The sequence below is a fragment of the Zonotrichia leucophrys genome, chromosome 7, assembly GCF_028769735.1.
Source record: "Zonotrichia leucophrys gambelii isolate GWCS_2022_RI chromosome 7, RI_Zleu_2.0, whole genome shotgun sequence".
In the NCBI taxonomy this organism is placed as follows: domain Eukaryota; kingdom Metazoa; phylum Chordata; class Aves; order Passeriformes; family Passerellidae; genus Zonotrichia; species Zonotrichia leucophrys.
The window spans coordinates 38,051,684-38,063,962 of NC_088177.1; the positions used below are offsets into that span (position 1 = coordinate 38,051,684).

The following is a 12,279-nucleotide window of genomic DNA, read 5'->3' on the forward strand; positions in this document are numbered from 1 at the left end:
AGCTTTCACAACCCTCAAAATAAGGGGAATAGGAAAAAAAAAAAACCCAACAAAAAAGAGAAAGTTTTCCACCAGGCTCCCCCCTCCCCGGCAATAAATGCGGCTAGGAAAATATGAAAAACAACCACAAAAGCAGAAAATCGAAAATAGAGGCGAGAGCAGCATCGCTCCGCTCCGGCAGCGCAGGAGGGGAAAGGAAAATCAGCTCAGCGCCAAATCCTGGGCAGAGCAGCCGGGGGCTGGAGGGCGTTTTTGGCTTGTTTTTTTTTTTTTTTCCCTTTAAAGTCTTTTTTTGTTTCTTTGTCGGTTTTTATTCACAAGACTTAGTTTGCTTTTAAATTTCATAACTTATAAGGAAATAAGCTACATTGAAATAAATTAAACACAATAGTGAAGATCGTGCTGCTTTTTTTTTTTTCTCTCTCTTTTCTTTTTTTTTTTTTTTTTTTGCCTTTTTCCCACCCTCCCTCCCCTTCTCTCCTTTAAACATGACTTGGTAGAATAGGCAAACCAAATCGACAGAAAGCCAGGCAAAAAAAAAAAAAAAAAGAAAAAAAAAGAGAAAAAAAGAAAAGATTTTAAAAACTCATTCCCCAGTGCCTGCCACTCAGCCATCGGCAATAAAACCAAACAATAAAAAAGGCATGAAATGAAACTCTGAGTTTTCTTTCGGCTTTTTTTTTTTTTTGTTTGTCTGTTTGTTCTCTCGTCTTTTTGTCGGTTTGTTTTTGTTTATGTTTTTTTACCTTTCGCCCCCGAATAAGAAAGAAAACCCCAAAGGTGGCAAAAGGCGCGGCGGGGCTCGCTGGGGACGCTCCGGCCGGGGGATCCGAGGGCGGCCTGGCAATAATAAATATCTCTGTTCTGGGGCAGGGAGGGCTCTGTGCGCCTCTTCCCGCCGGGATATCCCCGCTCCGACATTTCCCAAACATTTCCCGAGCCTTTTCCCCTCGCGGCGAGCGCAAAGTTTCGCTTTAAAGTTCGCCCGTGCTGGGGACTCGACTCGCCGGGCGCTCACAACGCGGGGTTCTTATTTTTTCGTGCTGTTTTTGGCGGTGCGTTTTTGTTGTTGTTGGGTTTTGTGGGTTTGTTTTGGTTTGGTTTTATTTTTTTCTGCTCCTCTCGTTTTTGTTTTTATGCGGGCGGGTCGCCTTCAAACCCCGGGTTTGGGAACTTTTCCCGTGAAAAACGGAGCGCGGGAGGGAGGGAGGGATGGAGAGCGATCAGGGTCGGGCTTGCTCCAGCTGCTGGTGCTGACTCCTGATGGCGAACCTGCTGACGTGCACCGGGATGGGCACCACGATCTTGGGGTTCCGCGAGGGCTCCCCCGTCTTGGAGTTGGCGTTGCCCGCCTTGACCCGTTTCCACTTGGCCCGCCTGTTCTGGAACCAGATTTTCACCTGCACCTCGCTGAGTTTGAGGGCGTGCGCGATCTGGGAGCGCTCGGTGAGCGACAGGTACTTTTTGCAGTGGAACTCCTTCTCCAGCTCCAGCAGCTGCTCGCTGGTGAAGGCCGTTCGCCGCCGCCGGTTCTTGCCCGTGGCCGTGGTGCTGCCGGAGCTGGGCGCGCTCTGCGGGCTCTCCTCCAGCGCCGCGCCCGAGTCCTCCTCCTTGTGAGCCGCCTGCCCCGCGATGTTGTCGTCCGAGCTGTAATCGAGATCGCTGTCCATGGAGAAACTTTCCTCCTTGCCTTTCGCCTCCTCCTCCGCCTTGGCGTCCTCCTTGCCCTGGCCGCGGAGAGCCCCGGCTGCAAGGGAGCAGAGGCCTCGCGTTAGCGTCCCAGCGCCCCAAAACCCACGCTCTGACCGTACCCCCTTTTTTAATTTTTATTTTCCCTCAGTTTTTTTCCCCCTACCTTCCGCTCGCTCCGATGTTACCGAGAGCTCAGCCCTCGCTGCCGCCCGCTGCCCCCCATCATCCCCGCGCCATCACTCACCGAGGGAAGCCTGCACGGCGTCGGCGGCGGGGAAGGGCAGCAGCGCTCCGTCCTTGCCCAGGAAAGCTTTTCCGTCGTCGCCTCCGCCGTCCGGGGGGATGCCCTCGGCTTTCTCGAAGTTGCCCGGCGGCGGCGCGAACTTCCTGGCGGCCTCCTGGTGCTGCGGGGACGCGGGGAAGGTGCCGGGCAGCGTGGCCATGAGCGTGGAGGTGAGCGCCATGCCCTGCGCCAGGCTGGAGCAGAAGCCGGAGGGCAGGCTGGGCAGCGGGTGGTGCTGCGGGTGCGCGGGCGGCAGCGCGGGCGGCAGCGCGGGCGGCGGCGGCGGCGGCGGCGGCAGCACCACGGGCCGGTAGGGCATGAACATGGGGTAGCCGGTGTACACGAAGTGCCCGGGGGCGGGCGGCGGGGGGCTGCCGATCAGAGAGTCGATGCTGAAGGCCGTGCTGCTTCCCAGCGGGCGCTGCATCATCATCAGCGAGGGCTGGAAAGCCGCGCTCATGCCGGAGCAGCGGCGGCGGCGGCGGCGAGCGGGAGAGCCGGCACCTTCCTCCTCCTCCTCCTCCTCTTCCTCCTGCTCGTCCCGAGGCTGCTGCCGCTGCTCGGCGGCGGCGGCGGCGGCGTGCTGGCCGCTGGGCCGAGCCGGGGCGGAGCGGGGCCGCGGCCCGGCAGCTCCCGCACCTCGGGGCCGCCCCGCCCGCGCTGCGCCCCCGCGGAGCCGCCGCCGCCGCTCTGCCCGCCCGCGCTGCCCCGCGCCCATTCACATTTTGGCCGCCTGGGAACCCGGCCCGCCCCACGTGGCCGCCGCCGCAGCCGCCCATTGGTGGAGAGGCGGAGGGGGCGGGGCTTGGAGGAGAGGCCACGCCCTCGAGGGCACGCCCCATTCCCGGCGCCCCGGACGGCGCGGCCCACGCGGGACCGCCCGCGGAACCTCCGCGGCTCCGGCCGGGACACCGGGACAGCCCCGCGCTGCCTCCCGAACCCCGGAACACTGCTTTCCCTAAACATTTTCCTTTTCCCTTTTTCTTTCCTTTTTTCCTTTTTTTTCCCTCTTTTTTTCCCTCTTTTTTTCCTCTTTTTTCCTCTTTTTTTCCATTTTTTCCCATTTTTTCCCTTTTTTCTCCTTTTTTCCCTTTTTCCCCCTTTTTTTCCTTTTTTCCCCCTTTTTTCCCTTTTTCCCTATTTTCCCCCTTTTTGCCCTTCCTTTTTTTTTAAATTTTTTTATTCATGCTTACCCTCTCTTTTTTCCCTGTCCCTTCTTTTTTTTCCCCCTTTCTTTCTTTTTTTTTTTCCTCTCTCTTTTTTTTTTTTTTTTTTTTTTTTTTTGAAAAGCCCCCAAATAGGCTCCATGTGGTTCTGGGTAAAGTCAGCCCCTGGCTTGGCTTTGAAATTGCTTCTGCAATTATGTAAAAGAGCCATTCAGCAACACGGCGGAATTAAAAGCGATGGAGGGGCTGCTCCCTTTTTCTCCGGCGAGCTTCTCATGTTGGCCGGCTCAAAGCCTTTTCCAACACGACGTCTTTGGCGAGGACAAAAGCTGGAACAAAAAAAAAAAGGAAAAAAAAAAGGGGGAAAAAGGAAAAAAAAAAAAAAGCCCCCAAACTTGTAAATTGAACGTCAAGGGAACTTTACACAATTTCAAAGGCCATAAATAATGATAAAGGGACCAGGCGAAGAGGCAAACCCAGGCAATTAATGGAGGTTCCCAAGCAAAGATCAAGTGGTTTGGAAAATAAAATTAAATGCAGGGAAAAAAAAAAAAGAATAAAAGAAGGAGAGGGAAAAAAAAAAAAAAAAAGAGAAAGGAGGGGACTTGCCTGGGGGTGGGTGGGATCCCTCCTGCCTTTGGCAAGTTGAAGATTTCCCAATGGGACAATGGCGCTGGCTGTGCCCCTGCGCTTGGCTTTGGGGGGCTCAGCGGGCAGACCCCGCCTCAAAGCGGCTGTGGCAGGAGGGAAGCTCCCCAAAACCCGGATCACGGAAACCGCTGGGAGGGTCCCAAACCCGATCAGCGGAGATCCGTGGAAGGTGAAGCGGAGATCCGCGTGGGAAGGGTCCCCAAAACCCCGGGATCAGCGGGAAATCCCGCTTGGGAAGGCTCCCCAAAACCCCGGGATCAGCGGGAAATCCCGCTTGGGAAGGGTCCCCAAAACCCCGGGATCAGCGGGAGATCCCGCTTGGGAAGGGTCCCCAAAACCCCGGGATCAGCGGGAAATCCCGCTTGGGAAGGGTCCCCAAAACCCCGGGATCAGCGGGAGATCCCGCTTGGGAAGGGTTCCCCAAATCCTGGGATCAGCGGGAGATCCCGCTTGGGAAGGGTCCCCAAAACCCCGGGATCAGCGGGAGATCCCGCTTGGGAATGCCCTGCTGCTCCCTCCCAGCCCCCCAGTACCCCAAATCCCCTTTCCCGCAGGTTCCCATCCCAAATCCCGCTGTGTGTGGGGGTGGGATCGCCCCCGGCCCCTGCCCGGATATCTGGGTCAGTTTATCCCCCAGCCACCATCTGAAAACGTTCTTTGCAATTAAAGCAGGGGGGCAGGTTATTTCTTGAAGGTCTTGGCGCATTTTTTGCTGCATCCCCCTCCCCGCCCTGCAGTTTTTGGGGTGCTGCCCCCCCGTTGCTGACCCCATCAGGATTTTGGGGTTTTTGCGGGAAGGATTTTCCGCGGCCAGGGGAGCAGCTGGGCTGGGGATGGGCAGGGGGGGTTTGTGTGATGTGCGTGCACAAACACTTTTGGGGCCCAGCTCCGACTTGAAGGGAGTGGGAAAAGTTGGATTTCCCAGCTCATTTCCATATGTCCTGGCTCCGTCTTGCGGAGGCCACCATATGTGCAGCAGCTCGGGAGATTGCCCGTTTTCCCCGTGGATGCTTCGTGGATTCTTCCTCTCCCATTTTTTTCCCCTTTTCCCCGTGCTCCACCCTGCATCTCATCCCTCTCCTTCCTCCCTCCCTTTCCACCATGCTAAAAAACCCCCCAAAATCTGGGAATTCTCGCGGGGAGCAAAGCCAAGCGAGCCGAGAGGGGCAAAAAAAAAAAAAAAAAAAAAAAAAAAAAAAAAAAATCCCATTTTTTTTCAGGATTGCGGGAAGGGCAGGGATAATTAGGAATGGCAATGTGTACCAACAGGCAGCTCCTGCAGCTGTTTTTATTGTCAGCCCCCTTCAAAATTTGCCCACAAACAAGTGCCTTTGCAGGACGGCAGCATTATTTCGGGCAAGAATGGGCTTTTTGTTCGGCACATAATTAGCTGATTTTCTTTTTCTCCCGAAGGAAAAAAAAAAAGCAAAAAAAACCCAACCAAACTCGGCGATCCCTGATTGTGGCAGGAGCAAGCGGGGCGCGATTGTGGCAGGGAGTGGAGCAGGAGAGAGGGGGGAAAAAAGGCAAAAAAAGGGCGCGAACCCCAAAGATTTGGTGGGAATGAGCGCTCCAGAGGGTCGGGATGGGTTGCGGGAGCGCTTTTCCCCCAGGCTGGGCCGTGGGGAGGGAGCAGCCCCAGCTCCAGCAGGGAATGCGGTACCCGGGATGGAGCAGGAGCAGGAGGCTTCGGGCAGAGTTTGTCCCCAAAAAACCTCGCAGGGGAGGAGCAGCAGCGATGTTGGGAGTTTGTGGGGTGGGTGTGACCCCTCTTGGGGTTTTAACCCAATTCCTTGCAGGGAGGGGACGCAGTTTGGAGAGAAGGGAGCGCTGGGATGGGCTGGAGCCGCTCCAGGTGGGAATGCCCAGGGCACAGCATCCCCAATGCGGGCACAGCATCCCACCACAGATCGGGGCACAGCATCCCCAACCGACAGCATAGCTGACAGCATCCCCAATGCGGGCACAGCATCCCCATAGGGCACAGCATCCACGGCACAGCATCCCAGCCGGCACAGCATCCCCAACCCGGGCACAGCATCCCCAGCCTGGCACAGCATCCCCAACCCGGGCACAGCATCCCCAATGCGGGCACAGCATCCCCAACCCGGGCACAGCATCCCCAGCCTGGCACAGCATCCCCAGCCCGGGCACAGCATCCCCAACCCGGGCACAGCATCCCCAACCCCGTCACAGCATCCCCAATCCGGGCACAGCATCCCCAGACTGCACAGCATCCCCAGGCCGGGCACAGCATCCCCAGCCTGGCACAGCATCCCCAGCCCGGGCACAGCATCCCCAATGCGGGCACAGCATCCCCAATGCGGGCACAGCATCCCCAACGTGGGCACAGCATCCCCAGCCTGGCACAGCATCCCCAGCCTGGCACAGCATCCCCAACCCGGGCACAGCATCCCCAGCCTGGCACAGCATCCCCAACCCGGGCACAGCATCCCCAACCCGGGCACAGCATCCCCAATGCGGGCACAGCATCCCCAGACTGGCACAGCATCCCCAGCCTGGCACAGCATCCCCAACATGGGCACAGCATCCCCAACCCGGGCACAGCATCCCCAACCCGGGCACAGCATCCCCAGCCTGGCACATCCCGCCTGCCGTGCCAAGGGATCGCTGCCCACCCTGCCCTGGCACCCCCATCTCCCATTTCCAGCTGCTGATCTTCTCCAAAGCGAAACCCCGGCTCCCAGAGCCTCTCTCCAGCTCATTCTTGCGTTTGCCGGGGAAATTTTAATTGCGTGGGAAACGTCACCAAAATCACCCAAACCACATCACCCTGCGGTGCTTTTAAAGTCTTTTTTAATATTTTTTTCCCCCTAGGAAAGGGAGGTGAGCACGAGAGGAGAACCTGAGCAGAATTACCCCCCAAAATCAGCGAGTTCTTATCAGTGACGCAGGTGTGAGCCAAAATCAGGCATGCGGCCGCGGCTCGCACTCCTCCTCCTGTAGGGAATGGAGGCACTCCCGGGGTTATTCCGGAATTTTGGGAGAGTTTTGGGAGCTGCCAGCCGGAGGGTGGGAGGGCAGGATTTCGGGGATTTCAGGGATTTCAGGATTTGCCCCTGGCCGTGCACGGAGGGATGCGTGGAACTCTCTCCTTGCTCCCCCTTCCCCTGCACAGGAGAAAGGGAAAAGGCAAAACAAACCCCAAAACAGTCCCCAAACCCCAAACAGTCCCCAAACCCCTCATTCCCCGCCTAATCCCATTAACTCCCTCTCGTGTTCCCCTCTGAACTCCTTCCAGCCCCTCCCGCGGGTTCCCCCACTTCCACTCCACGCTTCTTATTTTTTTTCTGGCTTTATTTTTACATTTTCCCCCCCTTCCGTCCTCCCTCTTCCCTTTTTAACAAACTTGAAGGTGGTCGGGATTTTCGGGTAAGGGGAAAAAAAAGAGGCTAAAAGGGTAAAAAATAACACGGTGCAGGTTAAAAAAAAAAAAATAGAAATTTGACTTCCATAATCCCGGCTCTCATCCCGAAATTCGTTCGGATAATGGCAAATAGGTTCTTTTAAAAATGATTTTAAATGGATACTTATTTAAACAAGCGGACACAGAGTATTTTAAGAGCCTTACAGGAGATCTTAACCAAACACATCGCCACGGAGAGTTCAGTGCTGGCAAACCCCACGCACCCTCTCGATCCCGGCTTTTCGTGGGATCCAGTTGAGAAATCGGCCGGGTCAAAAAGGAAAAAAAAAAATTAAAAAAAAAATCCCGACTAAAAGTCTAAAATATTCCCGGGTCAGAGGGGCACCGTCTCATTAAAACCAGCGCGGTCCTGAAACTGCAGTGCAGACATTAAAGTGCAGTATTTTTCAATTAGAGCTGACGAATTCAATCAAAATTCCATAGATTAGGATGAAATGAGGCATGGGTCATTTACAGGGGAATTTAATTGCAGAGCCATTAGACAAATAGTATATTTGCCATTCTCACATTATCCATCATTTTAGACATCAATAGAAGGAGCAGCATCTTTGCTAATACAGCAGCACTTCCCAATCTCTGCCTGTAAACACTCCCTTTCCCCATAGCTCCTGATTATATCTGATTTCATTTAAAGCCATGGGGGATTATAAATGTTCCTGCAATCAGGTTCATTAGGACTTCAAAAAAAAAAAAAAAAAAAGAAAAGAAAAGAAATCTCATTTCTGATTCGTATCCGCGCTTTGCGGATCGCCCGGCTCAGCCCGAGCTTAAAAAAAAAAAAAAAAATTGAAATAAATAAATAAATAAATAAATAAATGAAGGAAATCAAACGCTGTTTCATTACCGGGGCCACTTCGGGGTTTGATTATCGCCCTGACGAGCCCCTGGTCGGATGGTGAGAGGCAAACTCGGCTTCCCACCGGGATCACCACCCCCTGCATCCCGGGGGGGGCTCCATCCTGCTCCAGAGGGGACAAAACACCCGACGGGACGGCAAAACCTTCTTTTTTTCCAAATGATTTTTATTATTTTTATGTGATTTTATTTGTATTTTCCGGTGGGAGGGCGCGCATCGCTCCTTAATTCTCCCCAGCTCCTCGCAATCAGAGAGGTGTGTGCAGCAGGGCGGGCAATTCCCATTATTTGGAAATTGTTTTGCAGCTGGACCATCGGTGCTTTAATACCGCAGGGTGGGAAAACGAGCAGGAGCAGCCCAACCACACACACACACACACAGAGGAAAAAAAATAAAAAATAAAATCCTCGAGGAGAGAGGAAGGTCTCTGACATTTTTTGCCTTAATAGCAGCTTAATATTAAACGTCTTTCATAAAACACGCACATCCAGATCTACTTAAAAAGAAAAAAAAAAGAGGAGAAAAAAAAAAAAAGAAGAGAGAAAACACAGAAAGCCTTCATTTCCCCCAAATGTATGGCGTGTGCAGCGCTGTGTTAGCTGCCTCAGTAATTTAATTGGAATGAAACGTGAAAAATGTGTCATTTTTTGAAGAATTTATGCATCGCTTCCTGGAAATCTCATTGTCTTAACTAGCAGCCTACTGTGTTCTGTTTAGCAGGCATAATCGCATTTTTATGTGTCTCCGTATTAGAAGTTAATGTGACCTCCCGTCTTTAGCTGCTGGAAAATAATAATAATAATAGCCAAAAATATAATAATAATAACAATTATAATAAAAACCTCCAAAAAAACCGAAAAAACGAGAACATCTGCATCAAAACAAGGCGCTGCCAGGAAGGCAAAAAAAAATCTAAAAAAATCTGTATTTGGGGTATATATAATTTAGAGTATATATATATATATATATATACATATGTATACAACGCCCGCCAAACTTATCAACCGCAGCCCGGAGCATCATCCCACTCGGAGCATCATCATCATCAGCCTCATCATCATCATCATCATCATCATCATCCCACCCGGAGCATCATCACCATCATCCCCAGCACGAGCACCATCCCGCCCGAGCATCCTCCGGCAGCCGCGCTGCCCCTGCCGCGGGCAGAAGGGCTCGAGCCGAGGGCAGAACCTCCCCCGCCAGCCCCGAGGGCTCGGAGTCCGTTTTTTTAGAGTTTTTTTTGGCCTCTAAATCTCATTTTTCGGCTCTTTTTGGGGCGTCGCGGCTGCCCCCGACGGCCGAGCAAAGCGCGCCCCCTGCCGGCCGCGGCGAGCAGTGCACCCCCCCACTGGTGTCCCCTCCTGTCCCTTCTTGTCCCTTCCGGTCACCTCCGTCTCCTCCTGTCCCCTCTTGTCCTCTCTTGTCCCCTCCTGTCCTCCCTGTCACCGCCTGTCCCCTCCTGTCCTCCCCTGTTCCTCCCCGTCCCCCCCTGTGCCCTCCTGTCTTCCCGTATCCCCTCCTGTCCCCCCTGTCACACCCTGTCCCCTCCGTCCCCTCCTGTCCCCTCCTGTCCCCTCCTGTCCCCTCTTGTCCTCTCCTGTCCTCCCTGTCATACCCTGTCCCTTGCTGTTCCCTCCTGTCACCCCCTGTCCTTCCCATCCCCTCCTGTCCCCTCGTGTCCCTTCCTGTCCCTCCCCATCCCCTCCTGTCCCCCTCTTGTCCCCCCTTGTCTCCCTCTGTCCCCTCGTGTCCCCTCTGAGATGCATTCCCCGTTCCACCCCTGTGGATTTGGGGTTTTGGGGGATTTGGGGTTTTGGGGTTTTTGGGGTTTTTGGGGTTTTTGGGTGTCCTGGTGGCTCCCTCTGTGTCCCCCTCATCTCACACGGAGGTAAAAGGTGACAGAGGTGACAAAGAGCAGCGACATTGGGCTTGACAGCTCAGCCAGGATGGGATTTGCCTGAATCCCCGACAACTGCCACCAAAACAAACCCGGACTCCCACAGGCACGGCGGTTTGGGATGGGGACACCCCGGGAGGCACAAAATGTTGGGGACACAACGCGGGGCAGGGCTGGCAGCGCTCGGGCTGTCCATGGAGGGACAGGGACGCTGTGGAAGCAGCAGGTGGAGGATGGGAGAGGGGAAAAATTGTTTAATTCCTTCTCCTCATTTCCATGCTCCAAGGGCAGCAGCTCTGGGAGCCAGGGATGCAAAGTCCAGCCAAACAGGAAAAATGAATTATCCATATATATCAAAATAAAAAAAACTATATAAATTAATATAAAATATAAATATAAAATATAAATATATAAAATATAATATATGTATTTTATACACATAAATAAATATTTTTAAAATTATATAAAATATATTTATATATAAAATTACATATAAAATAGAAATAATTATATTAAAATAATTTAATATATTATTTTTATATATAAATAAATAAAATTATGTATAGAATATGATATATAAAACTGTATATAAAATATAAATAATAATAGAAATATATGAATTAATTTACAATACATTTTAAATATTTTAATATATTATATATAAATATATAAAAATTATATATAATATATAAAATTTATTTTAGATAATATATATATATTTACATATATTATATATAATAAAAATATAAATAAATGTAAAAATTTATATTAAAATATCTATTTATATTTAAAATTATATTTATATTTATAAATATATAAATACAGAAAATATAAATTTATATATTTATCTCTATATTTACAAATATATGCATGTATATGTATGTATACATATGTGAATATATACACACAATTATATCTAATATATATTTTTTATTTATATGTATGTGTATATATATGCATATCTATAAACACACAATTATATCTACTATGTATATTCATATATTAAAAATACAATACATATAATTTTGTGTTTTTTTTTTTTTTAACCAAACCAAGCCCAGGTGTAATTGAGCACTGGAAGAATTTTGGGGAGCACAGTGGCAGGAGGACAGCTGTTCCCCCAAGGGATGCACGTCTGCACATCCTTTGGTTCAGCAGGATTTAACCTGGGGATCCTGAGGGTGTGGGAAAAACAAATCCTCACTCCTCCTGGTCCTGTTGGGCAGGTCGCTGTGGGAAATGAAAACCCAAACTGCACAAATTTGGGTTTTCCAGCCCCCTCCTGTGCCAGCCTGGGGACAGTGACAGGCACAAGGGGTATGGGAGGGTCTGGGACATCCAGGGAGCTGTGTCACCCTGCTGCATGGAGCAGCCACAACATTCTAGGTGGCTCTTACATTAAAAAAAATATTAATTTTAAATCATTTGTAGGGTCTTAATGCCACAGGACTTTGCATCCTGCTAAGAGCTTCTACACAACCCCTCTGCTTGTGCCACTCCCAGGGGAGATTTATCCCAGGGGATTTGATGCTCACCTGGGCTGGTTTGGGTCTCCTGGGCTGATTTGAGTCCTCTGGGCTGATTTGGGTCCCCTGGGCTGATTTGGTCCCTGTTTGATCCTGGCTGGTTTGAGTCCCCTGAGGTGATTGGGTCCCTGGGCTGGTTTGAGTCCCCTGAGGTGATTTGGGTCCCCTGGGCTGATTTGGGTCCCCTGAGGTGATTTGGGTCCCCTGGGCTGATTTGGGTCCCCTTTTGGATCCCCTGGGCTGATTTGAGTCCCCTGGGCTGACTTTGGTCTCCTGGGCTGGTTTAGGTCCCCTAAGCTGATTTGGGTCCTCAGGGCTGATTTGTGTATTTGTGTCCCCTGAGCTGATTTGGGTCCCCTTTTGGATCCCCTGGGCTGATTTGTGTCCCCTGGGCTGATTTGGATCCCTTGAGCTGTTTTGGGTCCCCTGAGGTGATTTGGGTCCCCTTTTTGGGTCCCCAGGGGTGGTTTGTGTCCCCTGCCCTATCCCTCCCTTCCCACACCTGAGCAGCCCCCACTGCTTTGCAGGGATCCTCTACAACCAGCATTATTCCTACCAGCCACTAATCATTTTATTACTCTTTACAATCTACTTAAAGCACAATTAGAAGGGGGAAAAAAAAATCAACTTATACAAATTTCCAGCCAAAAGCACATTTTATTCCTGGGAAAGCCAGGACTACAAATGGAGCCATCCACCCACCACGGTGACCCCGATAGACACGGATGCTCCTGGATGTGCTCCTGGCTGTGCCCCC

The 12,279-nt window shown here is 51.5% G+C and overlaps 1 protein-coding gene across 1 annotated transcript; it reads right to left on the bottom strand.

The window, feature by feature from the left end:
• Positions 1–257: 257 nt before the first annotated feature.
• GBX2 (gastrulation brain homeobox 2) lies at positions 258–2,663 on the bottom strand. Its single transcript, XM_064718781.1, has 2 exons — positions 1,937–2,663; positions 258–1,747 (listed from the first exon to the last, which is right to left on the bottom strand). Exons 1-2 carry the CDS (start codon positions 2,433–2,435, stop codon positions 1,224–1,226), a joined length of 1,023 nt encoding a protein of 340 aa, XP_064574851.1. The 5' UTR covers positions 2,436–2,663; the 3' UTR covers positions 258–1,223.
• Between the last annotated feature and the right edge of the window lie 9,616 nt (positions 2,664–12,279).

What these genes read in the sequence shown, in the direction of transcription:
- GBX2 (XM_064718781.1), bottom strand. Translation starts at nt 2,435, where the DNA reads ATGAGCGCGGCTTTCCAGCCCTCGCTGATGATGATGCAGCGCCCGCTG. An exon ending in CGCCGTGCAGGCTTCCCTCG is followed by an intron (nt 1,748 to 1,936) that starts GTGAGTGATGGC and finishes GCTCCCTTGCAG; the next exon opens with CCGGGGCTCTCCGCGGCCAG.